This window comes from Osmerus mordax, chromosome 7 (assembly GCF_038355195.1).
Source record: "Osmerus mordax isolate fOsmMor3 chromosome 7, fOsmMor3.pri, whole genome shotgun sequence".
Classification (NCBI taxonomy): Eukaryota; Metazoa; Chordata; class Actinopteri; order Osmeriformes; family Osmeridae; genus Osmerus; species Osmerus mordax.
Window position 1 is genome coordinate 19,796,348 of NC_090056.1, and position 20,093 is coordinate 19,816,440.

The 20,093-nt window shown below is 48.0% G+C and overlaps 1 protein-coding gene across 1 annotated transcript in view; it reads right to left on the reverse strand.

The window, feature by feature from the left end:
- The window catches only part of kif1b (kinesin family member 1B), a 70,696-nt gene that overhangs the window by 10,152 nt on the left and 40,451 nt on the right, over positions 1 to 20,093 (reverse strand). The window contains 16 exon segments of the mRNA XM_067240597.1: positions 719 to 803; positions 1,052 to 1,118; positions 1,254 to 1,362; positions 3,459 to 3,514; positions 3,715 to 3,833; positions 4,003 to 4,093; positions 4,260 to 4,413; positions 5,019 to 5,148; positions 5,363 to 5,448; positions 6,169 to 6,287; positions 8,757 to 9,008; positions 9,924 to 10,061; positions 10,759 to 10,937; positions 12,262 to 12,318; positions 12,320 to 12,411; positions 13,438 to 13,537. Coding sequence (XP_067096698.1) covers positions 719 to 803; positions 1,052 to 1,118; positions 1,254 to 1,362; positions 3,459 to 3,514; positions 3,715 to 3,833; positions 4,003 to 4,093; positions 4,260 to 4,413; positions 5,019 to 5,148; positions 5,363 to 5,448; positions 6,169 to 6,287; positions 8,757 to 9,008; positions 9,924 to 10,061; positions 10,759 to 10,937; positions 12,262 to 12,318; positions 12,320 to 12,411; positions 13,438 to 13,537 — 1,834 coding nt within the window.

Consider the following 20,093-nt stretch of genomic DNA (forward strand, 5'->3'; position numbering starts at 1 on the left):
TGGGGGGAGGGGATGGGGGGATGGGAGGGGGGGGGGGGGAGGGGATGGGGGAGGGGGGGGGGGAGGGGATGGGGGAGGGGGGGAGGGGATGGGGGGAGGGGAGGGGATGGGGGGGATGGGGGGAGGGGAGGGGAGGGGGGGGAGGGGATGGGGGGAGGGGATGGGGGGAGGGGAGGGGATGGGGGGGATGGGGGGAGGGGATGGGAGGGGGGGGAGGGGATGGGGGGAGGGGAGGTGGATGGAGGAGAGGATGGAGGAGAGGATGGAGGAGAGGATGGAGGAGAGGATGGAGGAGAGGATGGAGGAGAGGGGCAGAAGGGTACAAAGTGTTTGATGTACAGATGTATAGATTTTTATTCTCATGCTTTCCGTGTCCCCTGAGCCACAAGAGCTCATACTATAAAACCATGAAGAAGCGTTCCTGTGTGACAGGGGGTTCCTGACAGGAAGGGATCTGCAGGAGAGTGTGTGTGTGCAGGATAGAGAGTGTGTGTGTGTGTGTGTGCAAGAGAGTGTGTGTGTGTGCGTGCAAGAGAGTGTGTGTGTGTGTGTGCAGGATAGAGAGTGTGTGTGTGTGTGCAGGACAGTGTGTTTGTGTGTGTGCAGGAGAGTGTGTTTGTGTGTGTGCAGGATAGAGAGTGTGAGTGTGTGTGTGTGTGCAGGACAGTGTGTTTGTGTGTGTGTGTGCAGGACAGTGTGTTTGTGTGTGAGGACTCACCTACTACCAGCTCTCGTACATCCTTCCAATGCAGCTCGCTGCCCTTCTCATGAATCAGAGTCACTGTGATCCTGCGCTGGATACCCTGCACACACACACACACACACACACACAGTCGGTATGAGAACTACACACACACAAACACCTACAAAATGTACCACGTGAACATAGCCTACTTAAAAAAGCAGTTGGAGCAACACCCAACAGTATAACTCCCTGTCCTGCTTCATGTCTCGCTTGACCGGCAGGGCCGAGAGCTCATTGAGATAATAAAGTGAAACTGAGTTGGTCAGGAGCAGAGGTGAGGCAGAGGTGAGGAGGGATGTTCAGTACCTGGTGCAGCAGGTAGGTCCCATGACAGGGTAGACCTCCACTGTGGTCCACCACAGCTGGGATGTACCTGATGACAAGACGCACAACTATCAGCGTGAGTGTGTGTCAGTGAGAGAGAGGGAGTGCATGTGTGATGTTATGTGAAAAAGAGAAAATTAGTGTTTGGGTGTGTGTGTGTGTACATGTATGTGTTTAGACTCACTCTCCCGTTGGTTCCAGTTCGCTGATCTCAAACCACACCAGCAGGTCGTACTTGCTCACACACTGGCCCAGGTTGGACTTGGTGATGGTGTTCAGCTTGGTGGCTGGGACTGTCAATCACACACACACACGCACGCACGCACGCACACACACACACACACACACACACACACACACACACACACACACACACACACACACACACACACACACACACACACACACACACACACACACACACACACACACACACAGACACACACAGACATACAGAGTAGGATGAGCCACAAGTCTAGACACAAAGGTTGGTAGGGTCACAAGTAGAGTAGAGTTTTGAGAAAGTGTATGAAAAAATATGAAATCTAATTAAAAAAATTATAATAGAAACATTAAAAAGATTCTAATTGCGGGGTTGATAATAGGGATATAAAGTGAAAAGGAATAACATGGTTTTGCCGTGAATACACTGGAGAACAGAATACCAGTGATGGTTTAACAGAGTTACAATAGCAAGCTATTAGCCAGCTGATATTAGCCTGCATGAAAAGGGAGCTGAACAGTTTCACCTCAGCAGACCTCAGAATGGGTTCAGGATCGGTTACATTTCAACAGGAAGCACAAAGACCCCAACAGGGATCCCGTGAGAGAACAACACTATGAAAGAACATCCGCTTCAAATCTCGCCTCAGAGCGTCAGCAAGTACAGAGCTGCGAGGCGCTAGGCCAGGAGGCTAAATCACAGATTACACATCGCCCGGATCGGCCCCATGCTGGGCTACCTGCAGCCACAGCAGGATTCCCTTCCCACAATGCAGCAGCTGTCTAATCTCTGAGTCATGCAGCAGGAAACTCTCTGTTCCCTCCACGCAGACCGTCATGGTTGTCATGGAGACATGCGTCACTGTCTGGGAAGGATCCAGTCAGGTTTAAAGGTTATAGTTTAATTTATGGTAAAATTAAGCTCTCTGTTGGGGTATAATCACTACTAAAACTAAAATAGTATTCGATCCCATTGTCAGATAGTTTACTGTACATTGAAACTTTGCTGAGCAGAAGGGTTGGTCTGAAGGTGAATAGAGGGGTTTTGAACTCATCTCAGAACAGCCAGTAGCGGACTAGTCCAGCCTCTACCACACCACAACAGAAGCACATTAAATGTTGGACCAGGGAAAGCTAGGGTACAACCACCGGTCACAACAAGCACAGCACAAGCACAGGGAAGGTCTACATCAGCACGTCTAGCCGGAGGAGTTACCCTGCTCCGGTGCTAGGCTACATAGCCACCCTCCCTATGCTACTATGCCACGCTACGTCGCCTGCTACGAGGCTACGCGGCAGCGCCCGCTCTACCAACCGTGGTGCCTGGGCATGGGTAGTGCAAGGCCGAAGGGCACGGGGAGGAAGGGGAAGTGGGAGAGCTGGTCAGCTCCGTCCTCCAGGCTGGCCACGGCGGTGGAGGCCAGGGCGTTGGCGTGCTCTGACAGCGCGTCCAGCACCTGGCCGTGGACGTAGCCAGTCATCAGGTAGCGGAGCAGCTCGATCTTACGGGCGTGGTCTGGGGGGGTGGGCGGGGGCGGGTGAGACCCAGGGGGTTGTGGGGATTGGTGGAGAGGGGGCGGAGGAGACCAGGGATTGTGGGGATTGGTGGAGGGGGGTAAAGGGTGGGCGGGGTCAGAGGTCATACGAGACCAGAGAGGGTGGCGGTTGGTGGAGAGGAAGAGAGAGGGAGTTGTGTGGAAGGATGGAGGTAAAGAAAATCCAGATAGTGCAGGAAAGAAAAGGAAGAAAGGAAATGAGAGGCATGCACACGTGACCTGAAACACGACTGAGAACGTTGATGATGATGATGATGGTGATGAAGCACTGACTGTAGTGCTGAGAGAGGGAAAGAGAGAGGGGAGAGAGAGAAAGAGGAGAGAGAGAGAAAGAGAGAGGGGAGAGAGAGAAAGAGGAGAGAGAGAGAAAGAGAGAGGGGAGAGAGAGAAAGAGGAGAGAGAGAGAAAGAGAGAGGGGAGAGAGAGAAAGAGGAGAGAGAGAGAAAGAGAGAGGGGAGAGAGAGAAAGAGGAGAGAGAGAGAAAGAGAGAGGGGAGAGAGAGAAAGAGGAGAGAGAGAGAAAGAGAGGGAGAGAGAGAGAAAGAGAGAGGGGAGAGAGAGAAAGAGGAGAGAGAGAGAAAGAGAGGGAGAGAGAGTGGGTAATGTTCTCACCTGGCTTGGACAGAGGCATGGGGATAGGGTAGTACTTCCTGGATGGCTGTGGAGGACTACAAACAAACAAACAAAACAAACAAACAAACAAACAAACAAACAAACAAACAAACAAAACAAACATTAACACGGTATAATCACTTCTCTTGATGGTTCAAGTACTATCCTTCAGTACTAATCCTAGATTTCCAACTGTACTTTTCTACATGCACCGTTTCTACGTAGCTCTGGATGACTAAAGCGTATGGTTAGTTACCTGATGAGGTCCTGGCCGTGCATGTGCAGGGGGTGCTGCTGGTAGTGGCCAAACACCTCGAACACGATGGGCTTGGTCTTGATGTAGTCTATAAAGGACTCTGTCACCTCCACGGATATCTGAACATGAAGTTGGACACAAGGTCATGCTACAGAAAAGGCTCTAGCCATGGTTGGTGTGTCTGTGTGTTAAAGTGTGTGTGTGGGGGGGGAAGAGTGTGTGTGTGGTGGGGGGTAAGAGTGTGTGTGTGTGGGGGGTAAGAGTGTGTGTGTGTGTGTGTCCACTTACATTCTGGACATGGTAAAAGCCCAGAGGAGATCCTTTTCCGGAGTTCTTCAGGGGCTCAGTGGAGAAGGCCTCGTCATGACGATGCAGGAAACTAAAGGGAGAACATTCTCGGTTACTACAGTATAGACTTCAGGTGTGTGTGTGCGTGCGTCTGCATGTGTTTCGGATGTCTGTCTACGTACAGTAAGTGTAAGTGTGTGTGTGTATCTGCGTACAGTCCATGTGTGTGTGACTGCGTCAGATGAAACAGGACTCACTTGAACTGGCAGAAGATGTCTGCGTACTCGGGCAGGATCCCGCTGGCCTGCAGGACGGTGACTCTGAAGGTGAAGATGCTGCCCACCTCCAGCCGGGCCGCCAGGCCCTCTCCGGTCCCCAGCTTGGACTCGCCCATGTCCCCTAGCTTCAGATCTGCTCCCAAACACAAGTCACATTACCAGGGCGTCCTGGATCGCCGGACAAGTTCACCTGCAGTACCACGAGGACTTACAGCAGCGGCCTGGGTTCGAATCTGGTACTTTCAGGCCCTTTTTGCTGCCTTTCAACCCCTCTCTCTCTCCAATTTCATTGTACATTTCTACAGAAAATCTGCTGTGAGTCCAACATTGCTTTGCAGACCGGAAGTAAATGACAAACAAAAGCATGCCAGGTGTCACTTTCTAAAGACTATCTCCTCTCTAAAGACTACCCCCTCTCTAAAGGCTACCCCCTCTCTAAAGGCTATCTCCTCTCTAAAGACTATCTCCTCTCTAAAGGCTACCCCCTCTCTAAAGGCTACCCCCTCTCTAAAGACTATCTCCTCTCTAAAGACTATCTCCTCTCTAAAGGCTACCCCCTCTCTAAAGACTATCCCCTCTCTAAAGGCTATCTCCTCTCTAAAGACTATCTCCTCTCTAAAGACTATCTCCTCTCTAAAGGCTACCCCCTCTCTAAAGACTATCTCCTCTCTAAAGACTATCCCCTCTCTAAAGGCTACCCCCTCTAAAGGGCCGTGATCGGGCGCCGCCTCTACTCACCCACGTCACTGATCCTGTGGAGCTCTTCCGAGGGGGCGATGATCTCTGAACTCTGTCCCTGACCCTCCACGATCCGCAGCTCCTCCAGGGAGATGCCAGAGCGGGTCATGACCGTGCAGGGGAAGTCATTCTGAACGAGGGAGGGGGAGGGATAGAGGGGGGGAAGGAGAGAGAGGGAGGGATAGAGAGAGGGATTCTTTTATATACTGCTCCTATAAATGTTATATAAACCAAAATATGTTATTGTTATGTTAATTTACTATAGTAAACTACTTATTTTTTGTAATATTTTGGGTTTTAACCTAGACAAAAGTTAACCTGAGTAAATTGTTGTGGTTCTCTACCTTTCTGAAGTACTCGTCGTCGAAGGAGATCTTGGCAGTTCCAGACTGCCTCACCCCGGAGCCGTAGTCCGGCGCCTCCTCGTCAGCTGGGAAACGGCGAGTTGTCGTTATGTCACACACGTTACATCACACACACTCACCACAGAATTACAGAGAGTGTGTGTGTGTGTGTGTTTACAGACACACACACACACACTCTCTGTATTTCTGTCCCTGGCACTTCCAAGGAACCTAGATTCTTAGAAGTTTAAAAAACGTTCAGGTCAGGTCTTTGTTTCCAGGATGTGGAGTCTATAATACGAGAACCTATACTATAGGGGGACTCCTACCAGAGATTAGAATATTCCCTATCCTCACCCAGAATGACCTGTACCCCCCGAGAGGGGTAGAGAGAGAAAGCCAGACAGAGAGAGAGAGACAGTCAGACAGAGAGAGAGATAGAGAGAGAGACAGTCAGAGAGAGAGAGAGATAGAGACAGTCAGAGAGAGAGACAGTCCGAGAGAGAGAGACAGACCGACAGAGACAGACAGAGAGAGAGAGAGACAGAGAGAGAGACAGAGAGAGAGAGAGAGAGAGAGAGAGACAGAGAGAGAGAGACAGTCCGAGAGAGAGAGACAGTCCGAGAGAGAGAGAGACAGAGAGAGAGAGAGACAGAGAGAGAGACAGACAGAGAGAGACAGACAGAGAGAGAGAGAGAGACAGAGAGAGACAGAGAGAGACAGAGAGAGACAGAGAGAGACAGACAGAGAGAGACAGACAGAGAGAGACAGACAGAGAGAGAGACCGTGGTAGTTCTGGTCCTCACCAGCGATGGCCTGCACCCCCACGCGCAGGAAACCACGCACTTCGCCTTTCTCCGTCACTATGGCAACGCGGTGGACCAGGGGAACGGGGTACAGCAGGTTGCTCAGGTACACAAAGGCCCTGGGGGGGGGGGGAGGAAGAGAGGTGAAGATCTGTAGATGTTCATCAAAGCACATCGTCCTTCACTGCACACAGATATTTAAATCTCAAGTTCAAGTTCAAGCTTCGATTAGATAAAGAGCATAGATGAACCGGATATTATATGCGTGTTTGTTACATTACTTATTTAAATTTCAATGGATAAACTGCTAATGGAACTAGGCGGTGCGGAACCCTTAGTAAGTCTGCCTTCTTCCTTGTGACATCATTCCTACGGATGATGTCACAGGATTAGTGCAGCTCTGACCAATGACAAGGAGGCAGCAGGATGAGTCATGTATACGTGTACTGAACATGACTTCCTCCTCCGACCCACAATCACGCAGATGAGCAGAAGCGTACGTGGTTAGTCACGTCATCTGTGTTGTTTGTTACTAATGACACAAATTGGGGCTGAATAATATGTAAACAACACGAACAAAACAAGGTTGAATACGAAATGATGAAAAGAAACAAAAGCACGTTGAAGCCCGTTTGTGAGTGAAGATAAAGGAGCGGGAAGTAGCAGAGCACATGAGCCCAGCAGGTAACAGACTGTCGTCGTGCTGAAAGGCTGCGTTCAGTCACACCCCGACGTGTCGTCTTGTGGGTGGTGATTTGCAGCCTCCCCTTCCCCCCCTCCATCTTTTCCCCCCCTCCTCTCCTCCCTCCCTCCATTTCCTCCCCTCCTCTCCCCCCCCCTCCCTCCCTCCCCCCCTCTCTCCATCCTTCCCTTTCCTCCCCTCCCCTCCTCTTGCCCCCCTCCATCCTTCCCTTTCCTCCCTTCCCTTTCCTCCCTTCCCTTTCCTCCCTTCCCTTCCCTTTCCTCCCTTCCCTTTCCTCCCTTCCCTTTCCTCCCTCCCTCCCTCCCTCCCTCCCTTTCCCCTCCTCACAACTTCCCTCCCTCCCTCCCTCCCTCCCTATTCTTCTGCAGACAGAACCCAAGGCTGAGAAGAGATATGTCTGGCAGACTGCTGAGGTCACAATGACGCAGGTAGCTGGAGAGCACTATAAAGATGACAGCTCAGTCTGGCTGCGCCTGCATCAATCTGGCACCCTGATTGGCGGGCTGTGTTTACGTGGCTGAGCGTGGGGCTGATGCGATATGAATACAGTGTGTCAGTATCACTGGTGCCATGGATACTGGACATCGTCAATACGGTGGAAAGACTATATCATGTAGTCATTTAACAGACGCTATCCAAAGAGATGTACTGTACAGGAGGGGGATTTTGAACCTGCAGTCAAATGCTCTTACCACTGAGCTATACCCTCCCATATTTAACTTTCATCTAATTTCATAGTTTATAACAAAACTATTTGTGATGTAATCAGTAACGGTAATAATTAGAATCATTAAGATTCTACAATTCTACAATGTTGAACCTCATAGAAGAAAACAAAAGTTGAACACATTTTACAAGGTCAATAAAAAAAACAGAATGAAAATAATAATAAACAAAGACAGATAAAACAGGGAACAAAGTAGAATCAGATGTAATACAAATAACCAGACAGATGATCATGTCGCCACTACTGGACAACCCACCAGACACACCCAGACACAGGGTGGAAGTTAGTGTGCAGTGAGATGGGAGTACATGGGAGACGACAACACAAGCCTGGACTAGAGAGGAGAGTAGAGATGCTGGACACCCTGGTCTCTCTGCTTTCAGCTGCAGAGACACTTAACACTTCATCACGTTACATTAACTACCGTGGAACTGCAGAGAAACACCTACACCAAGAACATTTTAGATGTACTGGGATGGCAATAGTTACAGTTCATTGTGGTTTGGCACTAGAAGTTAGTATGAGGTTCAGTTGCTAAATAAATACATGATTATTATTCTGCACAGACATTTGACAGCTCTAACTCTTCTACTCTCAGAACAGATTAACCAGAATCAGTTTTACTGGCCAAGTATGTAATTTGACTCTGGTTTTTGACGTTTGTCTGTTATGAATACAGACCCAGTGAGAGGAGGAACAGGGGAGTACCATAGGAGCGATGTCTAAAAACTAGGGCGGGTAACTCAGACTGGGGGATCACATCTACTCAGACGCCTTTGTCTGTTTAGCTCTCCACATCAATAAGTGATGAAGACGTTTCTATCTCTGGCTGTGCCGCAGCCTCCGCTGAGAGACTGTTGCGTTTTAGATCCCACTACTTCAGGGCTGACTGAGTTAGCGTTGAGCGTTAACAAGATAACCTTCAGCTCTGGAAGGTTAGGGGGGGGGTCGGTAAGTGACTTGGTGATCTTAAATATCGGAGTTTCACATGTCGAGGCAATGCAGTCTGGGTTCACATATGCAGTAAACACTAATAAAGCTGTCATTGCATAAGCTACACAGAACGACAATCCAGAGACTCCTCTGCCCCCTATTCTCCCCCGGCCAGGCTTGTGAGGGGGGGGAACCCCGGCTACACCAACATGGCTGGTCACCAACCTTCCCACCAGTATGAACCAGGGGGAGCGGTCGTAGAAGGGGTCCTGGCCGTCGCTGAAGATGTCTGAGCCCTCCTCAGTGCCGGCGTCGGAGCTGGTGTCGTCCACGAAGGCCTCGTCGTCCATCAGGTCCGACATGTCGCTCTGTCGCTCGTCCGCCAGCTCGGTGATGTCAGAGTCGGCCGTGGAGAAGGTGGGCGACGGCGTGCGGTCCACCAGGTGCTCATTGACGCAGCCGTGGAATATGGGGGAGCTAGGGGAGGGGGGGGGGGAGGGGCGGGGAGTAATGAAGGTGGAGTGAGGGAGGAATAGAAGGGGGAGGTATGGAGGGGGGGGATGGTGGGGATGCGAGGGGAGGGGGGGGTAGGGAGTAATGAAGGGGGAGTGAGGGAAGAATAGAGGGGGGAGGTATGGAGGGGGGGATGCGAGGAGGGGCAAGCAGCGAATGAAGGTAACAATGGAAAGTGTTATAGAACTAAACACAGTTCATAGTTTGAGTTTTCTACTGAAGAGTGAAGCTGTGGTTTGTATCATTACTGAGTATATGATCAACGTACATCAGAATCGTAGAGAGAAAAACATCATTATTGCTTCATTCATTGTGTGAAATGTTTTTTTTAAGAGCAAATATTGTTTCCAGAGAGGCTGAGACAAAGTCAAAATAAATAAAATAAGCTCTCACAAAATAATCACTTAAACAAAAGAAACATCAACAAAAAATGGCATAGATGCATAAAATGAAATGAAGTAAATACAAAGTGAAAATAACAAATGAAAAATGAAACCCTTATTGGTCAGACTGAGCAAAACATACTGAAAAAACATGTTAAAACTCACTAGCAGGTGGAACGTAAAATGAATAAAACGAAATGCTCCAATGACAGAAAATGAATCAATCCAAAACCACAACCACATATAAACATAAATAATGGAATGGATGACAGTGTAAATGGAATAAAGCATGAAGTGTTCATATAAATCTCCTCAGCTGTACACCAAACAAATCCAACAACTTCTGATGTCGGTGTCAATGTATAAAAACTAACAATACTGTTAAACCGACAGAAAAAAATAAAAAAATAAAACGAAAACCGACTGACTGAACACAATACAAGTTGCTTCAAATCGCTGTGACACAGAACAGGATGCACCGAGCAGGCTTGCGTACCTTCCCACCAGTTTGAACCAATGAAAGCGGTCGTAGAACGGGTCATTTCCTGTCAGCGCGCCCTCGTTGTCGTCCTGAACGGACGAGGCCAGTTCTCCGGCACGATCGTACATCTCCCTCATCTGGTCCAGCCTCTGCCTGCAGGGACGGGACAAAACCACAAAATCAGGGAGTCAGGTGGCTGAGCGGTTAGGGAGTCGGGCTAGTAATCCAAAGGTTGCCAGTTCGATTCCCGGTCATGCCAACTGACGTTGTGTCCTTGGGCAAGGCACTTCACCCTACTTGCCTCGGGGGAATGTCCCTGTACTTACTGTAAGTCGTTCTGGATAAGAGCGGCTGCTAAATGACTAAATGTAAATGTAAAATATTATACTTCAAGTATATGGGGGTCAGATGGCTAATGACTTTGTGTCCTTGGGCAAGGCACTTCACCCTACTTGCCTCGGTGGGAATTGTTCCTGTACTTACTGTAAGTCGCTCTGGATAAGAGCGTGTGTTAAATGTAATGTAAATGTAAGTATATATTTAGGTCTAGTTTACCCAGACATAGATTAAGTATAGTCCTAACGTAAGACAAATATTCTATGAAAAACTCCATTGAAAACTTTTTTGTCTAGGACAAGGCTTGATTGATGTCTGGTAAACTGAACCACAAAGTATACTACAAGCATACATAATTAAAAAATTGTCCATAAGTATGTAAAATTACAAAATCACTAAATTTCTACTTCCGATTGTGTGGGGAAAAAGTCAAATGCAATGAAAATGTACAACGCTCTATATAAAAATGTTGTCTATATAAAATGGTGTTGGTTCGGGTCGGTAGAGAGCGTACTTGAGCTTCTCCAGGGACCAGTAGTGCGTGGCCCCGTTCTTCAGGTCCTGCACCTCCACCGCCACCACGGTGCGGGGGAAGGGTCTGGAGTCACGCTCCTTCTCCGGCTCGGGGGGCAGCAGGTCAGGGGGCAGCGGGGAGTACAGGGTGTCCGTCAGCAGTACGAACTGGAACTGGACCTGAGAGAGGGAGGTGGAGGGAGGGAGGGAGGGAGAGGGAGGGAGGGAGAGGAGGAAGGAGGGTGAGGAGATAGAGGGAGGGTGAGGAGGCAGAGAGAGGAGGCAGAGAGAGGAGGGAGGGAGGAAGAAGTGGAGGGAGGGAGAGGTGGAGGGAGGGAAAGGAGGGAGGGAGAGGAGGGAGAGGTAGAGGGAGGGAGAGGTGGAAGGAGGGTGAGGAGGCAGAGAGAGGAGGGAGGGAGGGGTCGAGGGAGGGAGGGAGAGGAGGGAGAGGTGGAGGGAGGGAGGGAGAGGAGGGAGGGAGGGAGGGAGAGGAGGAGGAAGGAGGGTGAAGAGGCAGAGAGGAGGGAGTAAAGAAGTCAAGAAATTAAAGAAATAAAGAGTAGGTGGCGGAGAAAGAGAAAGGGATAGACAGAGAGACAGGGCAGGTTGGAGATAAAAGGAGAGGAGGGGAGGAGAAGGAAGCAATAACAGAGATAGAAAACAGTCACGGGTCATTTAATAACCGTCAATTCTCCAGCTGCGTGATGAAAACCTCAGGACCATGTCCAGTCCATCTCACACACAGCCCTCACCTCCCCTGTGGACATGACACGGTTAAAGAAGTCATATAAATCCATATGTTCGTCCATGGTCAGCCCTGTGCTACCGAGGCCTACTGAGATAATATCCATTCCAGCAAAAAGCAAACCAGGATATAAATAAGAGAGCAGAAACTGTAGATAAATAAAGGAGTCATGTCGAAGGCATATATGTGACAGTGGACTCAACATTTATGACCCTGCTCCTACAGCTTGACATGTCTATAATCAGAGGATAAATCCCAGGTCTCTGGAGGGACCAGACAGACCATAATAAGACCCAAGAACAGTGCAGCCATCGCATGTTAGCTGTGATTTATACAATATCCCATGTGTTGGTCCATGACATAAATACCACCGCAGCCCGGATGATCTGAAAGGAGTCGCGCTCAGCATTTTTCCTGACATCCCCTTTAGGTCGAATGTTGTGTTGTTGTGGAGAATGTAGAGATCAATCAAGTCTCGTTGGAAATGTTCATCAAACTTGTGTTGTCCTTTAGATCATACAACAGTATGATCCATCCCTCCCTCCTTCCCCCCCTCTCTCCCTCCACCTCTCCCTGCCACCATCCCTCCCTCCTTCCCCCTTCTCTCCCTCCATCTCTCCCTGCCACCATCCCTCCCTCCTTCCCCCCTCTCTCCCTCCACCCCTCCCTGCCACCATCCCTCCTTCCTCCCCCCCCCTCTCCCTCCATCTCTCCCTGCCACCATCCCTCCTTCCTCCCCTCTCTCCCTCCCTCAGTTACCTTCTTCTTGAGCTCTACGCTGATGGCGTTGGCCTCCTTCAGGTAGACGGCGTTGCCCCCACAGCTGGTCTCTGAGGGAGGTGAACTGATGGTACCTCCACTTCCTGAAGGCCCACTGGGCCAGCTCAAACTCATGCTGGGTCCAGGGCACTGGGGGGTTAGGATTAGACTGTTCAGGAGCGACACACACACAGACGCATGCAGGCCTAAGCACACACACATATTTACTATCACAAACACAGACTCTCTCTCTCTCTCTCTCTCTCTCTCCTCTCTCTCTCTCTCTCTCTCCTCTCTCTCTCTCTCCTCTCTCTCTCTCTCTCTTTTAATTTTAAGCTGTTTTGATAACTTTCATTTTCTAATTTGCACATTTATGTCAGGGAAGTGACCCTGGTGCGCTGAACTCCCATTGAACCCCCTCTCTCTCTCTCTCTCTCTCTCTCTCTCTCTCTCTCTCTCTCCTCTCTCTCTCTCTCTCTCTCTCTCTCTCTCTCTCTCTCTCTTCTCTCTCTCTCTCTCTCTCTCTCTCTCTCTCTCTCTCTCTCTCTCTCTCTCTCTCTCTCTCTCTCTCTCTCTCTCTCTCTCTCTCTCTCTCTCTCTCTTCTCTCTCTCTCTCTCTCTCTCTCTCTCTCTCTCTCTCTCTCTCTCTCTCACCCACACATACCCACACATACCCAAACCAACCAAGCAGATTCTTCACAATTGTGATATTAACTACTTGTTTGATTTGATGCCATACTTTTTTAGATTGTTGTATTGATCTGGATTGTGATTTTCTCCAAACAAATAACTACATTATTATGCTCTTTTTAGGTGTTAGCATAACTGATGAAGGAATTAATAGTATGGATGTGATTCTCTAATTAGTGGATAACAAATATAATAAATCATAAGAATTTCGATTCTTTTTTTTCCTTCTTTTTTGGGGGGGAATTGCATGTAAATCTTAGTATTGTCGAAAATGACCATTTGATGTTACTGAAATAGGCGATACGCACATCCAAAAAGTTTCGGTTCTGTATAGAAAAAAAGGTGACAGAACACAATATAGTTTCACTTTTCAAGAACTGCCTGACACAAAATGTCAAGAGTGTAAGTATTGGAGAGGGGCAATGCATTTGACTCCCTCCATGTTTAGGACGCTAGCACACACAGTAGCAAATGAACCTCACACACCTTCCTCCTCCTCTTCCTCTTCTTCCTCGTCGGGCGTCTCCGCGGCCAGCGAGCGCGTCTCCACCTGTTTCTGGAGTTCCTGTAACTTGCTCTCATAGACCTGCACAGCACGGCAGAGGAGACAGTGGACACTGCCTGTCAACAGACAGGACTATAGGAGGAGTTAGCCTAGCCTAGATCACCAGGAGACAGTGGACACTGCCTGTCAACAGACAGGACTATAGGAGGAGATAGCCTATGCTAGAGCACCAGGAAACAGTGGACACTGCCTGTCAACAGACAGGACTATAGGAGGAGATAGCCTAGCCGGAATCACCAGAAGGAGACAGTGGACACTGCCTGTCAACAGACAGGACTATAGGAGGAGTTAGCCTAGCCTAGATCACCAGGAGACAGTGGACACTGCCTGTCAACAGACAGGACTATAGGAGGAGTTAGCCTAGCCTAGCCTGAATCACCAGAACAACAACAACAACGTCAGCCATTCAAGCTACTACTTCTGTACTAGGCTGAGTGTGAGTGTGAGTGTGTGTGAGAGAGAGAGAGAGAGAGAGAGAGAGAGAGAGAGAGGAGAGAGAGAGAGAGAGAGAGAGAGAGAGAGAGAGAGAGAGAGAGAGAGAGAGAGAGAGAGAGAGAGAGAGAGAGAGAGAGAGAGAGAGAGAGAGAGAGAGAGAGAGAGAGAGAGAGAGAGAGAGGAGAGAGAGAGAGAGAGAGAGAGAGAGGGGGTTCAATGGGAGTTCAGCGCACAGGGTCACTTCCCTGACATAAATGTGCAAATTAGAAAATGAAAGTTATCAAAACAGCTTAAAATTAAAAAGCATCAACGAGGGCACAACCGTATCTAATCTTTATAGCCACGACACTGCTGATGTCCGCGCTGCCAAATAATGACTAAAGTGGTCAAAACTATGTGACGGCTCATTTCACCAGACTGGAGGGAGGTGACTGCAGAGTACTCCACTGAGGGGAGCGTGAAAGCAGGACTCACAGCAGACAGTTCTGCCAGTGACCTCATCCTGTTTGTTCAGGGTCTTCTGGATGGACAATGCAGCCTTTCACATCATTAACTCTTTCCACCCCTCTGCCCTTTCGGCTCAGGGGAAACACAGTCTTAATGTACGAGGACCATCTTTTCTTCTATCACGGCTAAACTATACTAAAGTTTGTGGTAACTCAATACAACGATGGGATGAAAACAAAATGATCAATGATGATGTTTATAAAATAACAGGCAATGCAGAATTATATATTTTTCCCTGTCTTTTTCAATAAAGTTTGAATTACATTCAGTCTACCATATTGAGAACCTAGATAATGATCAAATGTTTCAATCTTATCTAATTATTACTGGTTCAAATTGATCAACTTTAAGGAAAGGATATGATTTGAGGTATATATTTTTTAAATCAAACAATGAGATGGGTACCAGTTAAACAGCTGTAGCTGCATTTTGAACATGTCATTTTTATTTCAGTCATACTTTGAAAATCGATTTCCAGCAACACAAAGTGATTCATTATATCCTAGATAAACCAGTAAACAACAAAAAGTTCATATATATTTGCACAAGGTGCTTGATTCAGCCACTTACAAGGCAACACAAGGTGGTTTACACTGCCTAGCAAGGCACAGATTCCAGATATTAGACTGACACTGAAACACTCACTAAAGATCTTAGACCTGACATAAAATTCATATATATGTAATTTGTTTCTCAAAAGAACAGTATACTCTGTACATTGTCCATTCATATAATTTTGCATATTTTTCCAGCTCTCCTGAAAGTAAAATGTGTAGTGGCACCAGTACATAGTTTAATTAACATTCTATACTGAAGCATGTATTGTAGCGGAAACACATCTGGTCTAAGGCATGCAAAGATAGTCTTACAGGCACTAGCTGTTTAAAATGAAGCGAAATGCACAGATAGAAGATATTATATTCATGATTCTCATTTGGTTTATAACGCGGTAAGGCAGAACAGACACTCTAGCATAAACTGTACATTCTAAGCACTGATTGTTATTCTCTCGATTAACTCTCCAATGTTCATAAGATACCCAATATTTTTCTCCAAACATTTAAATCATTCAGTTTTTGCACCAGAAACACTATCTTATAACTGTGCTGTTTTATTAGTCACAGGGTTTTGTTAAAGCTACAGTACTTGATGCAAGCAGCCAGGATCATAAGGCAGACACGACTTCCCACTTTGTTTGATGCAAAACAGCGAGGCAGTGTCTTCACATAAGTATAGTCCAGCTTTAAGGTTCAGAAACTGCTTACTCAATGATTAACACGAATGCTGGCACCAACAGATTCTTAAATCGACAGGAAGAATCGAACAACTACTGTAACGTCACTTCTAAAAAAAAATGTTGAATGGATAAATCACTTGAAATATGCAAAGACCTCAAATACTCTGTTTTCCTTCCAAGGATTCTTTCGGGTGAGACTTCTGAAACCATAGCAACACTCTGCTGGACTCTCTCCTAAGGAACTGTGTTTTGTGCACAAACTCGGTGAACCATGAAATAATAAATGCAATTCTAATAGATTCAGAGGACTCCCAAGGAGAACTGCGACACAGCCCCGTGGGAACAGAGGGGCAGTAAACTGTGTGCGCTAGTGTTAGAACAAAGAGGTTCGGAACAAGCGACGTCTACATTTCTCACATCCATGAGTGAACCACCGCCAAAGTTGCAGTTTGTCCACGAGAAGTTTGAAATCAGCTTATCCACAGACTTGAGGAAGTGCAGCACTGTTGAGGTCATAGATGAGAGGGGGCATCTCTCTGGTCTTTTACATGTAAAAGCTTGAAATTACTGGCTAGGCAAGAAAAATTGGATAGAATTTGCATTTTTGCAGCTCCCCAAGTTAATTGAGTTAGTTTTCATTAATGGCAGATTTTATGGTAATTTTGGTTCTTCAGTTAGCAGGCTCTCTGTATGCAGGGGTTAGAAACCAGGTCAAAAGGGATTGAAAAGGGAGAGAGAGAGAGAGAGAGAGAGAGAGAGAGAGAGAGAGAGGGGTGTTGTAGGGAAATGCTAATGTTAGCGAACCATTAAGACAGTCTTTTGAAATCTGTACCAATCATTCAGTATCTTTGCTTTCAAAAGGCCATATAGTGTGAATCAATGGTTTTTATGATAAATGAATATTCTAAAAACATAAAATATTTTTTTCAAAAACGGACACGTTTTCCTATGGCAGGTAAAGTTATGATGAGATTGTTTTGTGCATTATGTGTCACCATATTTTCGGATGTTATACCAATTCAGGGATATCCTACCTTAAAACTCGATAGTACAATTGTTACACATAAAACAAAATGTGAACGACAGTTTAGCACTTCATAGGTCTCTCATCCAAGTGGCAGATTAAACGTTGTAAATGAGCCAATACTGCATAACCAAAAATGTAAACACAGGATGAAAAGCCACAATGAGGATTTGGCAAACAAACAAATGATGATCTGTGTAAAACTGTGAACATTGTGAATATGTGAAGATGTATGGACTTCTCCTCCTTCCACCGTTGGCTTCAATGGCTTCCCGACAGCCCTCCCAAAGTGTTGACAAACAGTGCAACGCACCTGACACACTGGCATCAATCAAACGGATGATGAAAATCAACTATCCTCTCCTTGTCACACAATTACAAGTTTTGGATCAACCAACAACAAACCGTCTCAGTTCTAGCTGTTTTGACTCAATGTGGACCAAAATGATTTGGAGCTTGTTGTGATCTGTAATGTGTTTGTCTGCTCCAAGTACATTCGCATACCCCCCCCGCCCCGCCCCCCCTTCCACAAGGTCCCACATCTACACAGCCGTCTCTCTGCTAGCCTTCAGGTTAGGAGCGGACAGCTGTCTGCGCATTCTAGGTGGGGCCTGAAAGCTGGTTTGGTGGTTGGGATGGTCAGTTTGGTGGTACCGTTGCTGATGACTAGAGAAGCCGGCATCTGGATAGGGCATGGTGTTGTAGTGGCAGGGTTGGTAGGGCTGGGGTTGGGGGTAAGGGTGAGGGTGGGGGTATGGGTGGGGCTGCGGAGCCTGGTTTTGGTAGTGGCGGGGCGCGTGGAAGCCCTGAGAATGCCTCCTGTTGTCAGGCTGCTGCAGAGACTCCATGGAGCCGGAGGGTCTCTGGCGGTGGTTGAAGGAGTTGCTGCGGCCTCGCTCAAAGGGTTGTTGTTGCTGGTGGTGGTTGTTGTTCCTATGGTTGTGTCTCTGGCCCTGGCCTTGGCCCTGCCTCGGACCCTGGCCTTGCTCTAGGTCTTTGCTCCGGCGTAGTACGACCGGGCTTGGCAACGGAGGGGAAATCTGGACCACGGGAGGGGGCGGCCTCTCTCTGGACTCTCCGCCCCCCTCCTCCGCCTGGTCCTGGCCGCCCTCCTCCTCCTCCACGGCCTCTTTGGGCACCTTCAGCTCTATGACCTGCTGGTCGGTGATGATGATGTGTGTGCCGGGGCTCCAGGAGTTGCGGTGAGTGGGGTTGCTCCGGAAAGGGAAGCGGAGCTTGCGGTCCTCGGGGGGGATGAAGCGATGGGGGCCGTTCTGCCTGCGGAGCTGCTTGGAGATCTCCTGCTGCTGGAGGTTCTTCAGACGCACCTGCTCCTGACGCATCCACCGCATGTGGCCCCGTCGCAGGGTGGAGCCCTCCTCCCCCCCAGCCATTTGATGCTCTGGGTGCTCGCTTTCACCTCCATCCGCCAAGGGGGGCCTGCCTTCTCTGGGGCTGGGGGTCCGTGCGGTGCTGCCGGGGGGGCTGGCGCCAGGGGACTTGGAGTCGGGGGCCTCCGAGGCGATGAGGGGAAGCACCTTCTCCATCTTCACCATTTTGTTTCTGAGGGCGCGGATCTCCACGTCCTTAATGTTGTTCTGCTTCTTCACCTCGTCCAGGATGTCCTCCAGCTTGTCTATGTGGACCTTGAGGTCATCCATGTCGGCCACCCCTCCCCCGCCTCCTCCCCCGCCCCCTCCGCCCCCCCGGGGCCCGCTGGGGACGACGTCCTCGATGCGTTCGTCCCCGACCCCGACGGTGTCCCACACGTCCCGCGCGACCGCTCGCCATGAGTCGCGTTCGTTGGGGTCCTTCTTGCTGTAGCTCTCGCAGAGCTCCTTCATCTTGACGATGGCCAGCGCCTCGATCTCCTGCCGCGACTGACGGAAGTCGTTCAACGCCACCTCGTAGCAGATCTCCTTCACCGCCTGGATCTTCAGGTCGGAGATGGTGACCCACTTGGAGTCTTTGGTGATCCGGCGGCGCTGGGGGATCTGGTACATTTTGATTGGCTCTCGTCTTTTTCCGCTGCTGGGTAAACCGCACTTTTTGACTATGGTTTGCATCTTGCTGGGAGGCAGTTTTTCTCTCAGGGAGGTGATCAGTCTCCAGCTCTCCTCACAAGACCGCTTATCTGAGTCATCCCCACTATCAGAGTCTCCGTCCTTGATGGGGGGGGGAAAAAACAGGACACGAACCAAAAAGGTTCCCAACAAAATGGGAGAAATTAAAATGGGGAAATTAAAAGAGGAAGGATGGCTTTTTTAAAAAGATGGATACAGGTATGAATATGCAACATGGGAACTGATAGTCAAGCTTTGAATTATTGGGTGTTTCAATCGCGGCTAACATAACAGACTTCCGATTCATTTATTTTGGGATTACAACCATTTTATAGTGATACAAAATTATGATAAAAACAATTTCTGGAACATATATCATTATTCTACATAATGATGTATGATGAACATGCAGTCTTGAATCCCACAAGTATAAATCCAAGGTGGAATTGAATCCTTGGACGAAACATTAAATTAAATGATACTGACAGTGGCTTTCATTGACTTTCATTTTATGTTTTCCGATACCCTGACAGTTACTGATAGGTTTATTCTAATGCTGTGTAAATGTGTGTTTAGTGAATGTTTCACTGATGCAAAAACTCTCATTTGACGATGTTCCCCATCTTAAGTTAGAAATAATAAAATTAACCAAATAGGGACATCTAGGCTGGTACTATTCCAAATGTTGCATATTGATATTAAAATGATAAAGCATGACTATCATGATTAGAAACAAAATATCAACAGAAAAGGGGACAGGTGTTGATCTAGGTTCCTCTGACACACATCCCAATTCCTCCTCTTCATTAATTTTAAATCATTTGGGCACTTGATAGCTGGATCCCAAACATGCTGCGAGGCATGCAGAAAAGCAGCTGAATTTTGAAGCAATTTCCCACTCGAAGTCCATGGAAAAGTTGCTCTAGTGTTAGCAGTAGGTTAGAGACAGAAGTGGTCTTGCAGTTTTAGAGGAAAGCCAGTAGACAGAGATGACAGGCAGAAAGGAGGTTAAAGTGTTAATCCACTACACGAGAAAGATGTTAGAATAAAATGCAGTTTCTCATTTTGGCAGACAAGGTACATTACAGATCACAACCAGTTGCAAAAGATGAAAGACTCTGGACTAAGATGGTTCACTTGGCCACTGGTCAATGGTCGATGTCCGTGGGGGTAAAAAAAAAAAAATCCAACATTCCAAAGAAATTCTGCATATTTTTGCTTCGCAACGCACATTCTAGAATGCTCGTCAGGATTTTGTTGTTCTACATCCTCAGGGAACAGAGTCTTCAAAGGTCATAGGATGACTGGATG